The sequence below is a fragment of the Gorilla gorilla genome, chromosome 8 (genome assembly GCF_029281585.2).
Source record: "Gorilla gorilla gorilla isolate KB3781 chromosome 8, NHGRI_mGorGor1-v2.1_pri, whole genome shotgun sequence".
Lineage (NCBI taxonomy): Eukaryota > Metazoa > Chordata > Mammalia > Primates > Hominidae > Gorilla > Gorilla gorilla.
This window is the reverse complement of record NC_073232.2, coordinates 30,153,765-30,175,708: the sequence shown is the minus strand read 5'-3', so window position 1 is coordinate 30,175,708 and position 21,944 is coordinate 30,153,765. Positions and strand designations below refer to the sequence as shown.

At 44.6% G+C, this 21,944-nt stretch overlaps 2 protein-coding genes across 4 annotated transcripts in view; one reads left to right on the top strand and one right to left on the bottom strand.

Moving 5' to 3' along the window:
- Positions 1 to 17,009: 17,009 nt before the first annotated feature.
- LOC115936009 (uncharacterized) lies at positions 17,010 to 18,098 on the bottom strand. The gene is made up of 3 exons (XM_031015319.2): positions 18,032 to 18,098; positions 17,560 to 17,887; positions 17,010 to 17,451 (listed from the first exon to the last, which is right to left on the bottom strand). The coding sequence occupies exons 1-3, from the start codon at positions 18,096 to 18,098 to the stop codon at positions 17,097 to 17,099; spliced, it is 750 nt and encodes a 249-aa protein (XP_030871179.2). The 3' UTR covers positions 17,010 to 17,096.
- NEBL (nebulette) overlaps positions 17,677 to 21,944 on the top strand; it is a 395,085-nt gene continuing 390,817 nt past the window's right edge. The window contains exons 1-2 of one of the 3 annotated variants that reach the window (XM_055353848.2): positions 17,677 to 18,165; positions 19,450 to 19,544. In XM_055353848.2, coding sequence (XP_055209823.1) covers positions 18,097 to 18,165; positions 19,450 to 19,544 — 164 coding nt within the window. In that variant the 5' untranslated portion in view covers positions 17,677 to 18,096. Of the gene's footprint in view, positions 18,166 to 18,950; positions 19,224 to 19,449; positions 19,545 to 21,944 lie in introns of those variants that run through there. The other 2 variants (XM_055353847.2, XM_063709700.1) reach the window with 2 other exon arrangements.

Sequence of the window (21,944 nt, the reverse complement as noted above, 5' to 3'; positions counted from 1 at the left end):
TTTAATCCAAAACACCTCAATTCTGGGATGATGTCTGAAATTCTGAAACATTTCAACAGAGTCATTGAATTGAAGCTGTTATTTTGCATCAGTCAGAGATGAGCTGCTGTGATGCCCAGAAGGATTCTGAGCAGGGGAGCAGAATGAGAAAAATGGACACTTTAGAAAACCTTTCCAAATTGTTGGATTAGTTTCTCAGACCTCCCTTAACAGATTACCGTAAATGTGGCTGCTTAAAACAACAGAAGGCTGGGCCAGGTGCGGTGGCTCATGCCTGTAATCCCAGCACTTTGGGGGGCCGAGGTGGGTGGATCACGAGGTCAGGAGATCAAGACCATCCTGGCTAACACAGTGAGACCCCGTCTCTACTGAAAAATACAAAAAAATTAGCTGGGCGCGGTGGCAGGCGCCTGTAGTCCCAGCTACTCGGGAGGCTGAGGTAGGAGACTGGCGGGAACCCGGGAGGCAGAGTTTGCAGTGAGCAGAGATCGTGCCCCTGCACTCCAGCCTGGGAGACAGAGTGAGACTCCATCTCAAAAAAAAAAAAAAAAACCAAAACCAAAAAAAAAAACAGCAACAGAAAGCTGGTCTTCCATAGTTCTGGAGGGGAAAAGTCTGAAATCAAGGTGTCTGGAGAATCTGGGGGAGAACCCATTCTTTGCTTTTTCCAGCTTCTGGTGGCTGTCAGCATTCCTTGGCTTGTGGTTGCATCACTCCAGTCTCTACCTGTATGGTCACATTGCCTCCTCCTCTGTGTCTCCTCCTCTTCTGCCTGTCTTAAATCTCCTTTTGCCTTTCTCTTATGAGGACCCTTGCCATTTGATTTAGGGCTCACCCAGATAATACAGGGTGATCTCCTTACCCCAAGATACTTAATTAAATCTGCAGAGACCCTTTTTACGAATAAGGTACCATTCCATAAATGTTCGGGATTAGGACATTGACATACCTTTTTGGGGGCCACCATTCAATCTACTTTAGTTATTTACAGTATGTATATTTCCAATATTTTTATTTAAAAAATCTTCAGAAAAATCTTGTATATATTGTAGGTGACAAAGTATGTCCCCTAAAACAATAGTAATTTTCATCCACTCTATTTCTTCATTTATATGGATAATTAAGAATTCACAGCCGAACGTGGTAGCTCATACCTGTAATCCCAGCACTTTGGGAGGCTGAGGTTGGTGGATCACCTGAGCTCAGGAGTTCGAGACCAGCCTGGCCGACATGGTGAAACTCCATCTCTACTAAAAAAACAAAAATTAGCCTGCTGTGGTGTGGGCGCCTGTACCTGGGAGGCTGAGGCAGGAAAATTGCTGGAACCCGGGAGGCGGAGGTTGCAGTGAGCCAGGATTGTGCCATTGCACTCCAGCCTGGGCGAAAACAGCGAGACTCTGTCTCAGAAAAAAAAAAAAAAAAAAAAAAAGATTTTACTATATATCCAATTGCATGTTTAAATTTCATTGTTGCATTTTCACATTTTGCAACTATTATACTTAGGCATTTTGCTCTTATAACACATGTTAAACTTTGAGAAGAAATAAATCAGACTTATAATTAGTATAGGAAATATAAATTCCCAAACTGTGACAAGTCTAGCTAGAAATGACAACTGTTTTTATATCACACTTGTGAAAATGATGCTGAGGTACTTGGATTTTCTTAGTGTTCCAGATCTCACATAAGCTGTCTGGTCACGGGGAACTAGAACATAAGCCATAAAAAGTGTTACACGACAACTTCCGATTTCTGATTGGGCATGTAGGGAGCTTGAAAGTTGCTACTCCCGTCCACACAAAAAGAAAGCTGAATAATTTTAAATCAGCAAATCTTCTTAGATCCATGAGAGAATTAAGGGCACAGGGCAAACCACTGACCCCAAAATTAAGAGAGACAGAAATGTAGGTAAAGAGAGTGACAACATACTGGAGCAGAAGCCCATAAACAGAAACCTTCATGATAACTGGTATTGAGGTAGGAAAACCTTAACTGTAATTGATGAAGGCTCAGTGAAGACAAGCCCGAGAGATAAACACTCCAGAGGGGCCTAGTTTTACAGCAGCCCCACACTTTGTGAGTTTTACTTCCAGGAGCCCTACCAGTCTCTCACAATGAAGATGGGAGAAAAATCCCATCATACTTCTGGCAGGCAGAGGGGAAAAAGGAACCATTGTGAAATAAGCAGAGCATTCTGTTTTTCTTAAGGTGTGGCCAGGTGCTGTGGCTCACATCTGTAATCCCAGCACTTTGGGAGGCTGAGGTGTGAGGATTGCTTGAGCTCAGGAGTTCGAGACTAGCCTGGGCAGCATGGTGAAATCCCCTCTCTACAAAAAATACAAACATTAGCAGGGCATGGTGGTGCACACCTGTAGTCCCAGCTACTCAGGAGGCTGAGGTGGGAGAATCGCTTGAGCCTGGGAGGTTGAGGCTACAGCGAGCCGTGATCATGCTACTGCATTCCGGCCTGGGTGACAGATCTGACCTTAGTAATAACAATAATAATAACAATAATAATAATAATAATAATAAAAAATTCAAAAAGCTAAGATTTGCCCTCAAAAGAAATTATTTTACCAGATGCTAGCTGATCGGGTTCGACAAAACGTCATCCCCATGGGGGAAAGAGAAATACCCAATTTCAGGGTTCTCCCAAAAGACTTCTCTTCCTGTCTTACTTAGGAGAGTGTATTAGTCCATTCTCGTGCTGTTATGAAGAAATATCTGAGACTGGGCAATTTATAAAGGAAAGAGATTTAATTGACTCATAGTTCTGCACAGCTGGGGAGGCCTCAGGAAACTTACAATCATGGTGGAAGGCACCTCTTCACAGGGCACTTTGGTAAACATCCTTTCAGACCTCTTAACGCGCACACGCGTGCATGTGTGTATGTATGTATGTATATATACATAGGTACGTACTTGCATCTATGTAAAAGAGGAAGAGTGTTAGGAATAAATAAAGGTAAAATAAAAACTTATTACATATACATATGTATACACACACACACACACACGCACACACATACAGAGTTGGCCCTCTGTATCTGTGCAATCGATTTTGCTATTTCTGAATCTGTAGATTCAACCAACCAAAGATGAAAAATATTCAGAAAAAAAGCACATTCCTACTGAACATGTACAGGCTTTTTTTTCCCTTGTCATTATTCTCCAATCAATACAGCATAACAACTATTTACGTGGCTTTTACGTTTTATTACCTATATATTGCCTAGAGATGATTTAAAGCAGGGGTGTCCAATCCTTTGACTTCCCTGGGCCACACTGGAAGAAGAAGAATTGTCTTGGGCCTCACATGAAATACACTAACGCTAACGATAGCTGATGAGCTAAAAAAAAAAAAAGTCACAAACAATTCTCGTAATGTTTTAAGAAAGTTTATGAATTTGTGTTGGGCCACATTCGAAGCCATCTTGGGCTGCACGTGACATGTAGGCCATGGGTTGGACAAGCTTGATTTAAAGAATACAGGAGGATGTGTGTAGGTTATATGCAAATACTACACCATTTTATATCACAGACTGGAGCATCTCAGATTTTGGTGTCTGCAGGGAGTCCTGGAACAAATCCTTCGTGGATACCAAAGGCAACTGTATACACACGTATACACCCTCATGACCTAGTCCCCTCCCTAGGGTCCCACTTCCGAATACCATTATCTTAGGGGTTAGGACTTCAACGCATATATTTAATGGCGGGGGGGGGGAATGTGTGTGTGTGTGTGTGTGTGTGTGTGTGTGTGTGTTTGTCTGTATATATAAAAATTTTTAAAAAGGGGATGGTTATGTATGTTCTATCTGATTTCACATTTAATACATCTGTAACAGCTTTCTATGCATAAAAACACATTTTTTAAAGTTTTAAGTGTGCCTTAGTATCACCTGAAGTCTTAAAATTTAAAAGTCACTTTTGGCTTTGATGTTTTATGAAGTGATGGGAAATTAGAGAGGTACAAATGGAAATGAAACCAAACAATCTTCTCACTGGGAATGGAAGCCCCAATAGCACATATCTCTGATGACTTTAGTGAGCTTCTCTGGAATTCAAGCAGCAGCAGGAATATAACTGAAATCCCTGTTCTCAGCCAAAATAGTCTACTAAAGGCAGACATGAGGATTTCCCAAATAGCAAAATAAATTGCATAAACTACTAGAATTTTATGAAGGCAATGCATGAGCCACAGGGTCTGAGGAAAAGGGGGCAGAAAGAGGTAGGGCGTAGTGGGTCATGCCTGTAATCCCAACACTTTGGGAGGCTGAGGCGAGGTGGATCAACTGAGGTCAGGAGTTCGAGACCAGCCTGGCCAACATGGTGAAACCCTGTCTCTACTAAAAATACAAAAATTAGCCAGGTGTGGTGGCATGCCTGTAATCCCAGCTACTCAGGAGGCTGAGGCAGGAGAATCACTTGAACCTGGGAGATGGAGGGTTGTAGTGAGCTGAGATCATGCCACTGCACTCCAACCTGGGCGACAGAGCTAGACTCTATGTCAAAAAGAAAAAAAAAAAAAAAAAAAAAGGAAAGAAAATGGAACCGAAAGAGAAGTCGAAATTCTGTGTGCTTGTGTGCTTAGCTTGGTGGTGACCTCTCTCCATACAGAGGTGAGTTTTGAGAAGCCACATCCTCCTCTACTCCCTGACCCCCAGGAGTTCCAGAAATGGAAAAGACTTGGGTTATTTCCCACCCACCTTTGCCCAGCAGGTCTCTGCAGTCTCTGGGAACGGTGACCTTTTCATGCCCTTTCACTCTTGTAAGGAGCCAGAACAAGGGCTGTGGCTTGGGTGTTACCAGCCGGCTACATTCTTTAAAATGTGAACAAAACAAAACAGAAGCCACACCCTAAAATTTGTCCTGAGGACTGGTCATTACTTTCTCTTGGTTCCTTTTTTCTCTAATGGAGCAAGAGACATACCATTATGGGAAGGGCCACCATCTTTAATGGTTGTTGAATCAGATGGAGGCTGGTCAGGGGAGACATGGGGCCAGGATGGGAGAAGGTAAGATAGCAATCTTCAAAACAAAGCCCTCATGCTTTACAGAAGAGTTGACTTGTTAAAATAATGTTTATTGTAGAAAATTTGGAAAACACAGGAAAATACAAATGAACTGTATGTAATCCTACCTCTGTTAACAGTCTCGGGTACACCAGGCCAATGTTTTCTATACACATTCACTTATATAAAATTAACAAAAAATGATATCATCACGAACAAATGTTTTTATAATCTTTTTCGCTTAACAAAATATCAGAAACATTTTCTTATGTCATAAAATTCTATTTAACATTATGTTTTACCTTTTCACTTTAATTTTTAAGAGGCACTCTGTTCCAACATGACATCTCTGTTTTGTTTTATTTGAGCTTTGATACCTATTTTTATTGGATGAAGTTCCCCTAGCAGCAGCAGCAGCAGGGGTTCAGGTTTCCTTTTCATATAATGAAGGCTCTTTTCTCCATCCATCGCCATGAAGCCAGGTTCATTCATTTCACTTAATTAATATTACTCATGCTGAAGGACACTTGGTTGTTCTGATGTCTACTGCTGATGAGCACATTGTGTACCGTGCACATTTGTACAATATTGGTAGAAGAGCAGGCTCCATACTTGTTTGATGAGTCATTATCCTGAAGGGAAAACCACCTTCCAGATCTTTCAGTGAAATCTCAGCCCCTTTACTGAGCAACCGGCAATGGGTTAGCATGGGTTACTTCTGTTGTTGATTGCCACAGGACATTTTTGTTGCATTATCTGAGACAAGAAAACACCTTTGGACAAGCTTGCACCCATATTTCACTGGAAAATGATCAGAGAAATAGGAAAACAAAAGTAATAGTCACGTGGACTACTAGCTTAGTTTTCATTTGGGCCAGGCTTCCCTGTTTCAGTCATTAAAAGCTTGGCCTGTGTATTAGTCTTCACACCACTGATAAAGACATACCTAAGACTGGGAAATTTTCAAAAGAAAGAGGTTTAATGGACTTCACAGTTCCAAGTGGCAGGGGAGGCCTCACAATCATGGTGGAAGGTGGAAGGTGAAAGGCAGGTCTCACATGGCGGCAGAAAAGAGAAGAGAGCTTGTGCAAAGAAACTCCCCTTAATAAAACCATCAGATCTCGTGAGACTTATTCACTATCATGAGAATAGCATGGGAAAGACCCTCCCCCATGATTCAATTACCTTTCACTGGGTCCTTCCCACAACACATGGGAATTGTGGGAGCTATGATTCAAGATGAGATTTCAGTGGCAACACAGGCAAACCATATCACTCTGCAACTATTTCCTCCTTATGTCCGGCCTGCAAGTGGGGCCTCATTCCCAGGAGCTTAAGCCATTCGCACTGAGCTTAAATGCAGAGTTAGTTGACCACAAGTAGACTAAGCAACTGAATTAATTTGTTAATATAAAACAAAACATTCTACTTTTGTAAATGATGTGGATGGCATTTGTCTTTGAGATTGCCCTGCTGATTTTTTCCAGACTCTTGGTTTTTGTGAAGTTCACTTCTGGGCTCAGAAAACCCTGCAGCCTCCCTGAATTCATGGGGCCCTTTCCTTGTTTTCTCTTCTGTTTGCCCTGTTAAGTTTGCTGAGAGGTCCCTGCATCTGCGCTCTTTCTGGTGGTGTCCAGACGCCCTCTTGTCCTGTGGTTGCGGCTCTCCCCTCTTCCAACCCTGTCTATTTGTCCTCACGCCTTTCGTTCCTTCCCTTCTTCACTTTATTTCTTCCTTCCCCATCTTCCTCCCTCTCTGCCTTCTTCTTGTCTCTCTCTCATGGTGACTCATTCATTCATCTCTGTTATTTCTCTCTCGTTCATGCTGCCGGGCAGAGATCTGGGAACAGAGAGGGAGGTGAGTGTATCAGCGGTTTTCATGTCAGCAGAATTTGGTGGTGTCCCTGCTTGGGGGGCCCCTAGTGTGATTATTCCTGCCTGGAACCCTTCAGAGTAAGCAGATGCAAATCCTGCCCAGTTCTTTGACCCCGGCCCTGTTCGTGCCACCTGCTTTCTGTCTTAGGGTGAATGAATATTATGCTGTCCAATGGGCCATCGGTGGCTCTGAAGCACTTGAAATGTGGCTAGTGCAATTTGAGAGGCCCTATAAATAAAAAGTGGGTACTGCATTTTGAAGCATTAATATGAGAAAGCCAATGTAAATGATCTCATTAACTTTTAAAATACTGATCACATATTGAAATAATATTTTGGATACATTGGGTTAAATAAAATATATTGCTAAAATATCATCACTTGTTTTTTATTACTTTTTAAAATATAGCTACCAGAAAATTTAAAATTACACATGTGGCTCACATTTGCGGCTCTCATTATATTTCTGTTGAACAACACATGTGTGGATCTTTGGACTATTGCTCAGAACTTGCAGTTTTCTAGTTGCTAAGTCTCAGAGCTTTCTTCTGAGGACATCATGACTTTCTTCTTTTTATTTACTTTTACTTCTTGGAAATGGGAATATTTGTCTCAAAGACAAGAATATATGCACTTCTACTAATTTATCTTAAAATTATATATTTTTTCTTTTTAGCGATAAGGTCTGTTTCTGTTGTCCAGGCTGGAGTGCAATGGCACGATAATACCTCATTGCAGCCTGGAACTCCTGGACTCAAACGATCCTCCTTCCGTAGCCTCCTGAGTAGCTGGGACTACAGGTACACACCACCACACCTAGTTAGTTATTATTATTTTTTTTTGGTAGAGACAGGGCCTTGCTTTGTTACCCAGGCTGGTCTCAAATTCCTGGCCTTCTTTGATCCTCTGGCCTCAGCTTTCTAAAGTGCTGGGATTACAGGTGTGAGCCACCGTGCCCAACCCTAAAATGAATTTTTAAAAGGAAAAAAAAAAAAAGCCAGCAGCCATATCCTGTCCGTGGTTAAATTTTAGTTTATAATGATATCCAGATTTTTAAAAATGAGCCTTAGCCCTTCCGCCATTTTTGTTCTTGAGTTTCCCTTAATATTCTGGATTGGTTAGACCATCAGATGCGTCTGCTGATGGGCAGGTCCCTGTGCCCCATTTGGTCCTGTCCAGTCCACCTCCTCACTTCCTCCAGAACTGCTTAGGCATGGCTGCAGGACAACCCAGACATAGATTCATGACCCAGAGATGTGCAAAAGTGAGCTGGGCCAGTCAGCATGTTTTTCTTTGGAATACTTACTGGAAATAGGAAAGAATAAGGCTGTTGTTTGTGGGAGGTGAAGATGAAAAGATGCCAAGAGAAGCAGGAGGGCCCACGTGTGGTCACGGCCAGCCAACATTATAGGGAGGAAATTGTGGGAAAGTACGCTCTGTGGGCAAGGAAACCTGTGCATGAAGAAGCAGGTATGATTGGCAGATGAGGGTGAAAAGCAGCACGTGGTGTCGCAAGAAGCTCACCCGGGAAGGTCAGAGATATTATGCTAATGCAGGCCGCTCAGCTGAAGACCCTTGAATTGATCCTATTACAGAGGGGGTTGTTTTTTTTCTCTGGTGGCCCAGCTTTACAAAGATTTCTTCGTTTTTGAAGGTGGGTTGTTCAGTTTTTCCTGGGTTCCTGCATATGGGGAAAATGATCATGAGTCTCCCTTTTACCAACAGTATATGATAGCTCTCTGTTTTTTTTAACCACTTTACAGGAAATGCTACCTTCACTTTGGTTTTTTTTTTTTTTTTTCATCTCTGTTTAGTTTTTTCTTATTATTTTGCTTTAGGCTCCGGGATACATGTGCAGAACGTGGCTACATTCACTTTGGATAATTTTTTTTTTTTTTTTTTTTGAGACAGAGTTTCACTTTTGTTGCCAAGGTTAGCATGCAATGGCCCGATCTTGGCTTACAGCAACCTCTCCCACCCGGGTTCAAGCGATTCTCCTGCCTCAGCCTCCCGAGTAGCTGGGATTACAGGCATGCAACACCACGCCTGGCTAATTTTTGTATTAGTAGAGACGGGCTTTCACCATGTTGGCCAGGCTGGTCTCAAACTCCTGACCTCGTGATCTGCCCACCTCAGCCTCCCAAATTGCTGGGATTACAGGAGTGAGCTACCACATCTGGCCTACTTTCGATAATTTTTAGAGTTAATTTTTTTTTTCCCCTAAAATGCTTATGAGTTTTAGGTACATTCCACCCCCCTTTACTTCTCCCCTGCTTGCTTTCTGTTGAGTTCACACAGAAGTTTAATTAATCCATTATAACCCTAGTTTTGTTTGTTTGCTTGTTTGTTTTTTGTTTTTAACTACCTAAAACAACCCTTCATTGACTGGTACTAAATCATATAACTTTATATGACTCTTTAAAATGATTAAACATTTATTTGCTGTTTTGTATATTAAGAGGAGGATGATCCCTTAATTTGTTGCTGAACATAATTGCAATTATTGCCAAGCAGTTTGAAAATCGATTTTCCTCGTAGTTCAAAATTGATGCTAATTAGTGAGCAGAGCTTTGGTGTAAAAGGCATAGGAACTTACTACAAGGAATTCAGAAACAACTTGTCTTTATTTCCATCACTATCCTTATTGTGCAAGAAAAACATTTTCCTTGATCTAGTTCTCTCTCTGTCTTTCTTTCTTTATATTTATTTATTTATTTTGAGATGGAGTTTCACTCTTGTTGCCCAGGCTGGAGTGTAAAGGTGTGATCTCGGCTCACTGAAACATCTGCCTCCCTGGTTCAAGCAATTCTCCTGCCTCAGCCGCCCAAGTAGCTGGGATTACAGGCATGTGCCACCATGCCCAGCTAATTTTGTATTTTTAGTAGAGATGGGGTTTCTCCATGTTGGTCAGGCTGGTCTTGAACTCCTGACCTCAAGTGATCCACCTACCTTGGCTTCCTGAAGTGCTGGGATTGCAGGTATGAACCACTGCGCCTGGCTTATTTATTTTTTTGAGATAGAGTCTCATTCTGTCACCCAGGCTGGAGTGCAGTGGCGCTATCTCGACTGACTGCAACCTCTGACTCCCAGGTTCAAGCAATTCTCCTGCTTCAGCCTCCCGAATAGCATGTGCCTCCGAATAGGTGCATGCCACCATTCCCCAGTAAATTTTGTAGTTTTATTAGAGACAGGGTTTCACCTGTTGGCTAGGCTGGTCTCGAACTCCTGACCTCAGGCGATCCGCTCGTCTCGGCCTCCCAAAGTGCTGGGATTACAGGTGTGAGCCGCTGCACCTAGCCTCTGTATTTTTTTGTGTGAAAGCAAGTTTATTAAGAAAGTAAAGGATGAAAGAATGGCTGCTCCATAGGCAGAGCAGCCTTAATCTAGTTCTCAATTGACTGTAAGTCATGCTGAGGTAGTAGAGTATTAGCTCAGGGAACCATAACAAGATACCATAAACTGGGTGGCTTAAACAACAGAAATTTATTTTCTTACAGTTCTGGAGGCTGGAAGTCTGCGATCAGGGTGCCAGCATGGTTCTGGTGAGAGGATTCTCTTCCTGGCTGGCAAATGGCCACCTTCTTGCTGTGTCCTCACATGGGGAGGGAGAGCGAGAGTAATTATCATCATGCTTGTCACCTTCCATCTGATTTATATTAAAATATATCAAGGCATCTGATTTTATCTTCTATTATAGTCATTGAATGATTAAATAAATATTTGCTGGGAACTGTGTTCTGTGGTTTACACAAGTTTTTTTTTTTTTTTTTTTTGAGTTGGAGTCTTGCTTTGTCACCTGGGCTGGAGTGCAGTGGCACGACCTCGGCTAACTGCAGTCTCCGCCTCCTGGGTTCAAGCGATTCTCGTGCCTCAGCCTCCCGAGTAGCTGAGATTACAGGCGTGTGCCACCATACCTGGCTAATTTTTTGTATTTTTAGTGGAGACGGGGTTTTGCCATGTTGGTCAGGTTTGTCTTGAACTACTGACCTGAAATGATCTGCCTGCCTTGGCCTCCCAAAATGCTGGGATTACAGATATGAGCTACTGTGCCTGGCCTACATGAATTAATTTTTATTTAAAAAAAATACAGTGCAGAGGTCCCAGGCCTGCAGGTAATGATTTTCTAATCTACCACATTTCTACATCCTGTCTAGGAGAGTAAAATCCTACCTCCCTTTCTCGCCTCCTATGATGATAAGACCTCAGAGAGTCTTATCATTACAAAACCAACCAGGGAAGACATGAGAAATTGCTTAGCTAAGGCAGTGGCATTGGGTCTGGGTGTGGGGATGATTCAAGAGCTTTTTTTGGAGATAAAATTGGCGGAATTAGATAGCTGGACAAGGTGGCTTAGGGAGAGAAGAAGAAGTTATTGTTGATTTTTAGGGTTCTGGATCAGAAGATGAGGATGCTACTAATAGAGTTGCTCTATAGAGAAGGAGGGGAAATTTGGAAAGAAATATGTTGACTTTGCAAACTACCTATAATGCTTGTGTCTACCCGTGCAAAATTAAATGGAGAAGTGAGGCAATTGTCTGAAGACTGCAAGTAAAATAAGTCCTTTTATTTCAATGGGGCGGAGAAAGAGAATGACACTTGTTGAAATTTTACCCACTTTGTTTTAATGTCTCTTTCATGGAGGACAACACCAAGAAGGAATCATACCATCTCCCCTTCCAACTGATTATTTTAGAAGTCCCAGAACGTCATTACTTCCCTAAAGAGAGATCAGAATTCACACAGAGAGGGTGTATTAGTTTCCTTTTGCTGCTGTGACAGCACAATTAATTGGCTAAAAGCACACATTTAGTATCTCACAGTTCTGAGGGGCACGTTCCTTCAGGAGGCTCGGGGAGATAATCTGTTTCCTTGCCTTTTCTTTTTTCTTTTTTTTTTTCTGAGACAGAGTCTCACTCTGTTACCCAGTCTAAAGTACAGTGGCATGATCTCAGCTCACTGCAACCTCCACCTCCCAGGTTCAAGTAATTCTCCTTCCTCAGCTTCCTGAGTAGCTAGGATTACAGGTGCCTACCACCACACCCAGCTAATTTTTGTATTTTTAGTAAAGATGGGGTTTCATCATGTTGGCCAGGCTGGTCTCAACTCCTGACCTTAAGTGATCTGCCTGCCTTGGCCTCCCAAAGTGCTGCAATTACAGGTGTGAGCCACCCCTCCCAGCCTCCTTGCCATTTCTAGTTTCTAGATGCTACCCACATTCCTTGTCTTGTGGTCCCTTCCCCTTCATCCGTCTTCAAGGCCAGCAGTGTAGCATCTTCAAATCTCTCTCTCTGATCTCTGCTTTTTTTTTTTGTCACATCTCTTTCCCTGACTCTGATTTTCTTGCCTCCCTCTTAGTGTTATAGGACCAACAGATGCAAATGCCTCACTGCACAGTAATGGTCCAATACACTGAAACAGCAGGGTTTGCAGCAGAGAAACTTTAATGATCGCAGGGCACCGAGTGACACGGAGGTGGGAGGAGATCCTCAAATCTATCTCCTCAAGGAGTTTTGGGCTGGGGTTCTTAAGGGGATGATGGAGCATGAAGGGCTGGAGCGGGGGTCATTGATTGGTAGGGGTAAGGGGGATGAAATGATCAGGACATGGATGCTGCATTCTTTGGTGAGTCAGCTTATTGTGGGGCCCTTCAGAGCAGCTGGCCTCACTGGTATGCAGGACCTGAAAGAATATCTCAGAGGGAAAACTGATGTCTCATAATGTCGAAGTTGTTATCTATGGAGCAGTTAAGGGGAACTATAATCTTGTAACAAGGTCTATGTGATTCTGAAGCAATAGGCCCCAAATAACGATGAGGCAGCAGGTCAGAGAGCAGGCTGACCCTGTGGTTAAGGCTGCATGAGCTATAAGCTTGGTTTATTTTTGTTTCTCCCCCTCCCTTCTTCCCTGATTAATTTTATAAAGTTTATAGGGACAGTTTCATCAGGAGGCCCCTTGTGATTACACTGGATCCTCCTGGATAATCTGGGATAATCTCTTCGTCTCAACATTCTTAACTTAATCACATCTGCAAAGTCCCTTTTCCTGTGTAAAGCAATATATTCACCAGTTCTGGGCATCAAAATGTGGACATTTTAGGGAGTGGATTATTTTGCCTGCCGCAAAGGGTCTGTCTTGTCCTTTATCCCATGAGACTCAATCCCAGAAGGGGCAAAACAAGGGTTGCTTGTCCTCCTACCTTTCTTTTTTCCTCTTTCTGAGTCTAGAAAGGTTTTGGCTCATACTTGCAATTATGAGTTGATATCTACAGATGCTTTTGATAAATTGGAAGTTTGGGACTTATTTTGATATGTCATCTACCAAGGAATGTTTCATCATTATTTGAAGTTTGTCACTGTGCTGTGCTATGTTGGGGCATTGAAGTGATGTAATTAAATTTTCAGCATGTATGCCAAAGCAAAATAATCCCCAAAACAGGAAAAAATAGTAAACACCCAAACCCTTCACTTTAGGGGGTCTTATATTTTCTGTGGGAGAGGAAATATGGTAGCTCCAACTCCTGGTGAGATGTGTAGTAGTGACGACTTCTTCTAGCTAACTTTTCCTGACTTCCCGGTGTGAATTAGAAATTTCTCCTCTGTTCTTCCATGGTATCTAGAGTAGAGTTTTATTTTAGAGCATTTATCATATTGTATTATAATTCTTTGCTTACTTATCAGTCCCACTAGATTTTATTATAAGCAGAGATCATGTCTTATTTCCCCAATGCATTTCCTGGTGCCTAACATCCTGCCTACCAATAATTATATGTTGAATGGATGAAGGAAGGTAATTGTTTCTGTAATAGCTTCTGAATCTTGAATTTCCCCTAATGTTTGTATTTTACATTTCTCATTGACTTGCAGAAATACTATAATGGCAAATGAGATAATTTTTCTGCAGTGCTTAAGATCTTTGGAGAAATGCTTCATTAGGTTAAAGCTCATATGTGGATATCAAATGAAACTGTGAGCTAAAATTGACCTTTTTCCTTTCCTTTTGCCACCAAAGTTGTTGGTTGCGAAAACTTTCCTCCACGGTGAATTTGAGTCAGCTAGGAACAACATACACAATTTTATACAGTACCTGACAAATGGAAAACATGCAGTTGAGCTGTATAAAATGAGATGATGAAATAATTAATAATAAGAGCTCTATACTTTATTGGCCACTACACTTCTAACAGCTCACCTTTTAGAAAAATAAAGACTGTAGGCTGGGCGCAGTGGCTCACGCCTGTAATCCCAGCACTTTGGGAGGCCAAGACGGGGAGATCATGAGGTCGGGAGATCGAGACCATCCTGGCTAACGCAGTGAAACCCCATCTCTACTAAAAATACAAAAATTAGCCGGGCGTGGTGGTGGGCACCTGTAGTCCCAGCTACTCGGGAGGCTGAGGCAGGAGAATGGCATGAACCCAGGAGGCAGAGCTTGCAGTGAGCTGAGATCATGCCACTGTACTCCAGCCTGGGGGACAGAGCAAGACTCCATCTCAAAAAAAAAAAAAGGAAAAATAAAGACTGTATACTGAATCTTTTATGTAAATTCATTAGTTTCTTGTTGTTGATGAAGTGGAAAACATTTCTCTTGAAGTCTCATCATTGATATACTAGTGAGCTTTTGCTGCAGTAACAAAACAATCCGCCAAATCTCAGTGACTTATAACAACAATTATTTCTTACTCCCATCATGTGAGGGCTGTGGGCTTGCTGTGGCTCTGTTGGGCATGGTTCAGCCTGTCTCATTCTTGAACAAGTCAAAGAAACAGTCACCTCCCTGCGGTATGATATTTTCAAGGCCAAGGGCCAAAGCCCAAAAGGTGGGAGAACAGGGGCAAACTATGCAAGCGCATTTTAAGCTTCTGCTCAGATATGACATATGTCATGTCCACTCACATTCCATTGGCCAAAGGAAGTCACACGGCCAAGCTCAGTGGGGAAAGGCACACTGCCTATAGGAAGTGTGCCAGAATAGAAGGAAAAAAATTGTGAACAAATCATACCATCCATCACACTCTGCATCCAAACTGGTATTAGTCAAAGCCATTGTTTGGCCTTTTGTGATATTAGTTATGCTTTAAAACTTTTATTTGGAGTTCAATTTATGTAGCCTGAATAATAAAGGTGATTATAATTGATTTTGCATAAATAGGGCTTTCATAAATAGGAGGAAAAAGTAAGCAGATTTGGGGATTTTAGCTAAAAAAAAATTCAACTTTATAAATACAGAAGTGTTTTTAGGATAGTGATGAAGGTCAGTTGTTTTGTATATCTGTGAGTGTCCCTGTCAGCAGAAAAGGATTGAAATTAAAGTACAGATATTGGGGTAGAGTTAACATAAGGAACAATTTCTTAACCAGTCGAGTGAAAAAGACATGGAAGGGCAAAAGTTCTCCTCAGTAGACAATTCAATCATTATTGAAGAGGGAAGACTGGCTAGAGGACAGGTTTCTGCCAATTCTTTGTTTATAGTACTTTGAATTTGAAAATAAGTCCTTTTAAGACAGATTGTATTAAAATTCTTCTTACATCAGTAAAATGGCATTAAGAAACTTAGAAGCTGGTTTGATGTAGAAAATGAGAAAAAAATGAGAAAAAAATGAGAGAAAAATGTAACTCTGAGCATGTATCGCTTCTTCAGAGAATAAAATATCACATGAATATGGTTTTAATGTATTTGTTCATTTCATCCATACTGTATGTTAGGCACTGTGATCATTGCTGGTTTGGTAAGAAATTATAAAATGTATCTGGGTGTGGTGCCACATGCCTGTAATCCTAGCACTTTGGGAGGCTGAGGTGGGAGGATCGCTTGAGCCCAGGAGTTTGAGACCAGCATGGGCAACACCGCAATATCCCATCTCTACAAAAAATACAAAAATTAGCAGGGCATAGTGGCGTATGCCTGTGGTCGCAGGTACTCAGGAGACTGAGACGGGAGGATCACCTGAGCCTGGGAGGTCGAGGCTGCCACTCACTGAGGCAGTGAGTCATGACTGTGCCACAGCACTTCAGCCTGGGTGACAGAGTTAGACCCTGTCTCAGAAAAAAAAAAGATTAAACATAACTTAAAGTTAAAAGGTTAGATGTAATCAGCTATAATGTCACATATCACCAACATTCTTGCTCTGAATTTTGTGCTTACAATTTGAAAAAGAGAATAAGATATTCAAACTATATTTCATGATCTACAGTTATGAAAATGTAAATGTTTAAAAAAAACTACTGCCTTTCAGGCGATCACATACTTTTTTTTCCCCTCCTCATACATTTCTAATGAGCTCTGAAATATTTTTAAAAGACAACTGATCCTCTCTGACAGCAAATTCTCATTTTATTTGCTTTTGAGGTGGACTTGTGAAGATGGCAGTGAGTGAGTGGCTCAGGGGCTGTTGAATTTGGAGAATCCTTTAAAGAAGTTACATCTTCTGGAAAGTCAAACAGTACAGCATTATTATGAATATGTCCTTCAGTGCAGCTGTTTAAGAGGCCCAGAAACCAATGGTTTTCTTTTGTCATGAAAAGCTGCAGCCATGATATTTTTTTGAAATGACAGAAATATTTGTCAGAGCAGTGGCAGTTGGTATGTGGCATTATTGAGTCTTAATCTGTGCTCTAGCAACGGAATGTGTTCGCTTCTTTGTTATAACCAATTTATAATAATCCTAGCTGACTCTTCCGTGGAGCTTCCCTTGAGCCAGGCCGATTGAAGCAGTTCGGAACTGCTGACTCATTTAATCCTCACAGCAGGAGAGTAGAAGCTGTTCGGTAGCTGCTTCCGTATTCCCATTTTGTAGATTAAAGAATTGAGGCATAGAGCGACTAAGAATTTGCAGAAGGTCACATCATTAGATGGCGGGGTCAGGCTTTGAACCCAGGCTGTGTTCGATTCATTTTGCTGCCTCTCATCAAGTGAGTCCAATAACCTGACATCTTAGTAAAAGGAAGAAACGATTCCTGTTCCGTTTGGTTTCATCCTACCCTGAGCCTTCTACTTGAGTTTCTGGCTCTTCTGGTTTGGACTACGAGTTTGTAATTGCTTTCCTTAATGCAGGTGAAGAACTTTTCCCAGATCTTTGCGGTGTTGAATTGCAAAACAATACAACGTATACATCCACGCACACTTAAAACAAAACGAGCCATGGTCATTTATTAATCAAGAGAGGCTTGACTAGGGCCTAAAATGACCAGTCGCTCTGCAAGGACAGGTATTAAAAAGCGCGGGGTCTGGGAGCCGGTGAGAGAAGGCTCTTTCTCATCCAGGATCCGAGGACTTCCCGCGGACACGCGGGAGAAGCGTCCTCTCTGAAAAGGCCCGTGGGAGCGGGCGCGGTGCAACCCTCGGCCCCTCTGGGACGCAGGTCTCCGGGTTCCCCGCGGATCTCCCGGCCCTTGGGCCTGGGTGCGTCGCTGCGCGCAGCAAAGACGGCCTCCGCCCTGGGGCTGGGTGCCGCTGTCCCGGGTTTCACTGGCTGGAGGAGGAGGGAGGGCACACCCTGGCCCCGCACTCCCCGCGACATTTGGGTGGCAGGGACGTCAGTCAGCCTGGGATGAGGGTGCCCCCGGCTGGGGAAGAGAAGAGGGAGGGAAGGGAGTACGCGGGTTTGAGCACTCTCCCCACCGGTGTTTGTCACCTCCCTCGCCTGGATCCCTCCATCCCCAGCCGCCGCCCACCTGGGCTCCCCGGCCTGCAGCGGCGGTGGCGCGAGGCTCACTCCCCAGGCCGCAAAGTCGCACTCACGGCGGTCTGCGGAGCTTTCCGGGTCTCTGCCCGCCCCCTCCCCCGCTGCGCCCTCCCTCCCAGGGTGCCCGACGTGCACGTTCCCTGCCACTTCGGTCCGGGCGCGCCGGTGGGTTTGGCCTGCGCGGCGGCGGCGGCGAGGCGGGGGAGCGAGTGAGCGCGAGGGGCGGGCGCGAGTGACTGTGTGAGTCACCCGTACCTGGAGTGCGAGCGACGCAGAGCCAGCGGCGCGGAGCCGGAGCCGGAGCCGAGCCCCAGCGCCTGCGAGCCCGAGAGCGCGGCCGGCCCCAGGCGCCAGGCCCCGTCGCCCTCCCCGTGCACTCACCCGGGGCCCGGCGCCGACTCCCTATCCGGCGCCCGCCGCCCGCAGCCCTCCCGCCTGCCAGGAGGCGGTGCGGGGCTCGCCGGGGGATGTCACAGCGGCTCCTGGGAGCCAGCAGCCGCCGCCGCCGCCCCCGGGAACCGCGATCATGAACCCCCAGTGCGCCCGTTGCGGAAAAGTCGTGTATCCCACCGAGAAAGTCAACTGCCTGGATAAGGTGAGCGAGGGGGCGCCGGGCCAGCCTGGACCTGCCGGGTGAGGGGCTGCACCTGCTTCGAGAAGTTTTGGCACCTGGGATGGAAAGCAATGAGTGGGTCGGTGCGAGTGCGTGTGCCTTGGCACGGGGGGAGGGCGCGCGAACGAAGACGCCAGCGGGAGTGTCAGAGACCACGCTTGGCGATTGTGATGTTGGAACCGGGAAGGGCTTTTGTCGCGGTGCGGGGCGGTGCAACATCGGCAGAGCCTCTGCGGAGGGCGCACGGCGGTGCGCGGCCCCGGACCCCGGAGGGACCAGGCTGGGCACCCAGGGGGGCACTTCGGCGAGCCGCGCCCCCTCCACCTCCACTCGTGTTCCGCAATACCCCCGCCCCCCGCCCCACAGATCCTCCCGCGATCCCACCTCACCGCCCACCCGCAGCGCCTCCTGTGACCGCGGCGAGGGGGAGAGGCAAATAGTAATTAATATGTCATGGGGCGGCCGCTGCCGCATTGCTAAGAATAATCCCTGCTGGAGAGCTCCGGCTCAGCGCGGCAAGCCGGACCCACGGGTGTCTAATCCACCGGGTGGGGAATTCCAGGGGAAGTAGTTTTGTAGCCGGGCCCCTCCAGCCCTGCCCCCTGCCCTTCCCGAGGCAGTGACGGAGATGAACAGCCCGGGAGAGAGACACCCAGGAGCGATCCGGAGTGACTGACAGTTGAAACCAGCCAGGGGCGTTCTGGGGAAATTTGCGTCTGAAGATACAAATGCTTCCTTAGAACAAGCTGCCGTCCTGACAGTCATCCCGGGCAGAGTCCGAGGTCCAGCATTTTAGTGGAAGCTGGTCAGGTGTAGGGGTACTTACATAGCTCTCGTGCAGCCCCCTCAGCTTGCCTGACTTCGGGTGAACACATATTTATTGAGATCCTACAAACCCTGCATTTAGACACTTTGAACTGGATTCCTTTTGGTTTCGAAGCCACTCTCTGGGCCCCGTTTCTTCATTAACCGAGGTCAGAAATCGTTTCTGGCTGCTCAAAGAAGTGCTGTTTCGACAGAACCTTGACAGTTCTTCCATGGTGCGTCTGTATATTGTGGTGGGTCTTCCTTTAAGACTCCATTTTCAGAGCTGCCTGCTTTATTTACTTAGCTGAAAGTAGGTAAACACATCCCCAGTTCCCTACACTCATTTTGTTGTAATCTTTTCAGCTACAGGGACTGTGATGCACTAAAAAGCCTTCCTTCTGTGCCCATCCTGGCGAGAACTGGCATTGTACTGAATTTTTAAATGTTTTTTTTCCCCAGTATTGGCATAAAGGATGTTTCCATTGTGAGGTCTGCAAGATGGCACTCAACATGAACAACTACAAAGGCTATGAAAAGAAGCCCTATTGTAATGCGTAAGTATTGTCAACATGCTGTCCAGGTGTGGCACAGCCTCAGAGCTTGAGAGCCAGTGGACCTGCCTGTTTTGAAGAACTGGCTCACTGTGTCACCCAGGTGTGGCAGGGGCCAGTTACCTGTTTATATCACAGACTCTGGGGCCATGTACTTTGTTGATGATCGCTGCTTTTTATACCTTTCTAATGTGTTGGGTAACGTCTATGCATCTTCAATCAGGTTAGTTTTTGAGGTTCGCAGTGTTACAGACTTAGGGACACTTATTAGAAGCTGCTGAACTTCCCCACTGAGAACGTGTGGGCTCTGAAGTGCATGTCAGGTAGATTTCCATTTTAATCCTGTGTCAATTTCCATTTTAATCATAGGATGTTGCCATACTGCAATTTCATACCTGAACCTAGTTGCTATGGAAAGGAGTCTTGCTCATTTGGTCTTAGCTGAGACCACTGCAGAGATTCTGGGCTTAAACAGGAAATCAAAGAATGGTTTGGAGAATGGAACCAAAGACATGGGTATTCCTGGCTGGTTAGTAGTAGGTCGGATGTAGTAGACCTACTGAAGTAGACCGGGTACTTCCGACTGGTTAGTGCTGTAGTAGGTGGGGATTAAAAAAGGTAAGCCTTCTTTGGAAGGCTTTTGTGTAGGCATGCTGCTAGCCTAGAATAGCAATTAGCTAGCATTTATATCGCGCTCACCGTGTGTCAAGCTCTGTTCTAAGCACTTTATGCATACTGATCATTTAATCTTTACAACGACCCTATGAGTTAGGGGACACTATTGTTACCCCCATGTGGCGGGTAATGAAATTGAGGCCTTGAGAGGATCAGGCTCAGGAGGGGGCTCAGATCACTCCTGGAGGCTGCTGGTGGTTTGATTTGACTAGTGTTTCCAAATGTCTACCTTGCTGCCCAGGGGCATATGTTTCTCCACTCCTGTGAACATCCCCCTACCCCAGACTGCTTTCAACTGTAAGCTCTTGTCCCTGATGGTTTTCTCTTTCTTTTTCTTTGTTTCTTTTCTTTTCTTTTTTTTTTTTTTTTGAGACAGAAGTTTGCTCCTGTTGCCCAGGCTGTAGTGCAATGGCATGATCTTGGCTCACTGCAACCACCACCTCCCAGGTTCAAGCGATTCTTCTGCCTCAGCCTCCTGAGTAGTTAGGATTACAAGCATGCGCCACCATGCTCAGTTAATTTTGTATTTTTAGTAGAGACGGGGTTTCTCCATGTTGGTCAGGCTGGCCTCGAACTCTCGACCTCAGGTGATCTGCCCCACTCGGCCTCCCAAGGTGCTGGAATTACCGGCGTGAGCCACCGCACCTGGCCTGATGGTTGAGTTTTCTCACCAGTTCCCCTGTGTGGTTGGCATAGTCTGGAGGCAGCAAAGGGGCCTTTGGACCCCTGGCCTTTTGGCTGGAATATTGCCAGAGATTTATCCTCCCTACAGTTTTTGAAGTAGGTTCATCATTCAGGTCTCCTAGAGATGGAGGGCCCTTGGTTAATTCATGCTTCATTACATACTGACAGTCTGTTATCATAGACAGTATATTTTTGGTAAGCAAATGGAATCACTCATACCTCTCTGGCAAATAACTTAAAAAAATTTTATCTGGTGAAGAGTGTTTGATATGTGTTTTTCCTTACTCCTTAGTGCTTATAGGTAGACCAGAAACTTTTCAAGAAATCAGAAAATGGGGGCATTGAACAGAATTCAGGACTTTCTTGGAGAGGGGAAGTCTGCAGATATTCCCCAAACTTTCTGATGTCTTCGATCCTCCTATACCATGCTTCCTATTGGAATAGTGTGAAGCAAAAATGAGGTTTCAGTGTCATGATTTCCTGCTTCCCTTCCAGAGAGCCATAAACGACTGGTTAAAGATCAAAGGCAGGCGTAAGGAGAAGGGAAAGGGCCCCAAGCACCCATAAACGGGATAATTGTTCTTTGGTTAAAGGAAAGTGAACCATTCTTCCTGTAACTGTTTCAGTGGGCAGTCTGATTCCATCAGGCTTTATGGACCACATCAGGATTCAGGATTCTTTACAGGGCAGGGCCAGGAATTTAACCCCAGTGATAACAATGCCTTTGGGTGGCCCTGGTAGGCCTGAAGGGATTGGGAGGGAAGGAGGAAAGAGAGAGAAAGAAAATGGGGAGAGAATAGCAATTAGAACAATGAGAGAGAATTGGATAAGGGAGAAAAAGAAATGATCAAAAATAAAAGGACAGAAAAAGGTTCTACTGAAGTAGAGTCGTTGACTGCATTGGGCTACTTGAAAATTATTTAGTGCTTATTGCTTAGTTCGGGTTCAATCTGATTTAAAAAGTTTACGAGATTCTGGATGAGTTGGGAAGAGCTATTTTGCACTTTGACTTGATAGTGATGAGTGCCCAGAAACGTTGAGATG

Coding starts and splice junctions, on each gene's coding strand:
- LOC115936009 (XM_031015319.2), bottom strand. CDS start 18,098: ATGATCGCGGTTCCCGGGGGCGGCGGCGGCGGCTGCTGGCTCCCAGGA. Junction 17,888..18,031: donor AGCCGCTGTGACATCCCCCG/GCGAGCCCCGCA, acceptor TCGGGCTCGCAG/GCGCTGGGGCTCGGCTCCGG. Junction 17,452..17,559: donor CTGCAGGCCGGGGAGCCCAG/GTGGGCGGCGGC, acceptor TCTCTTCCCCAG/CCGGGGGCACCCTCATCCCA.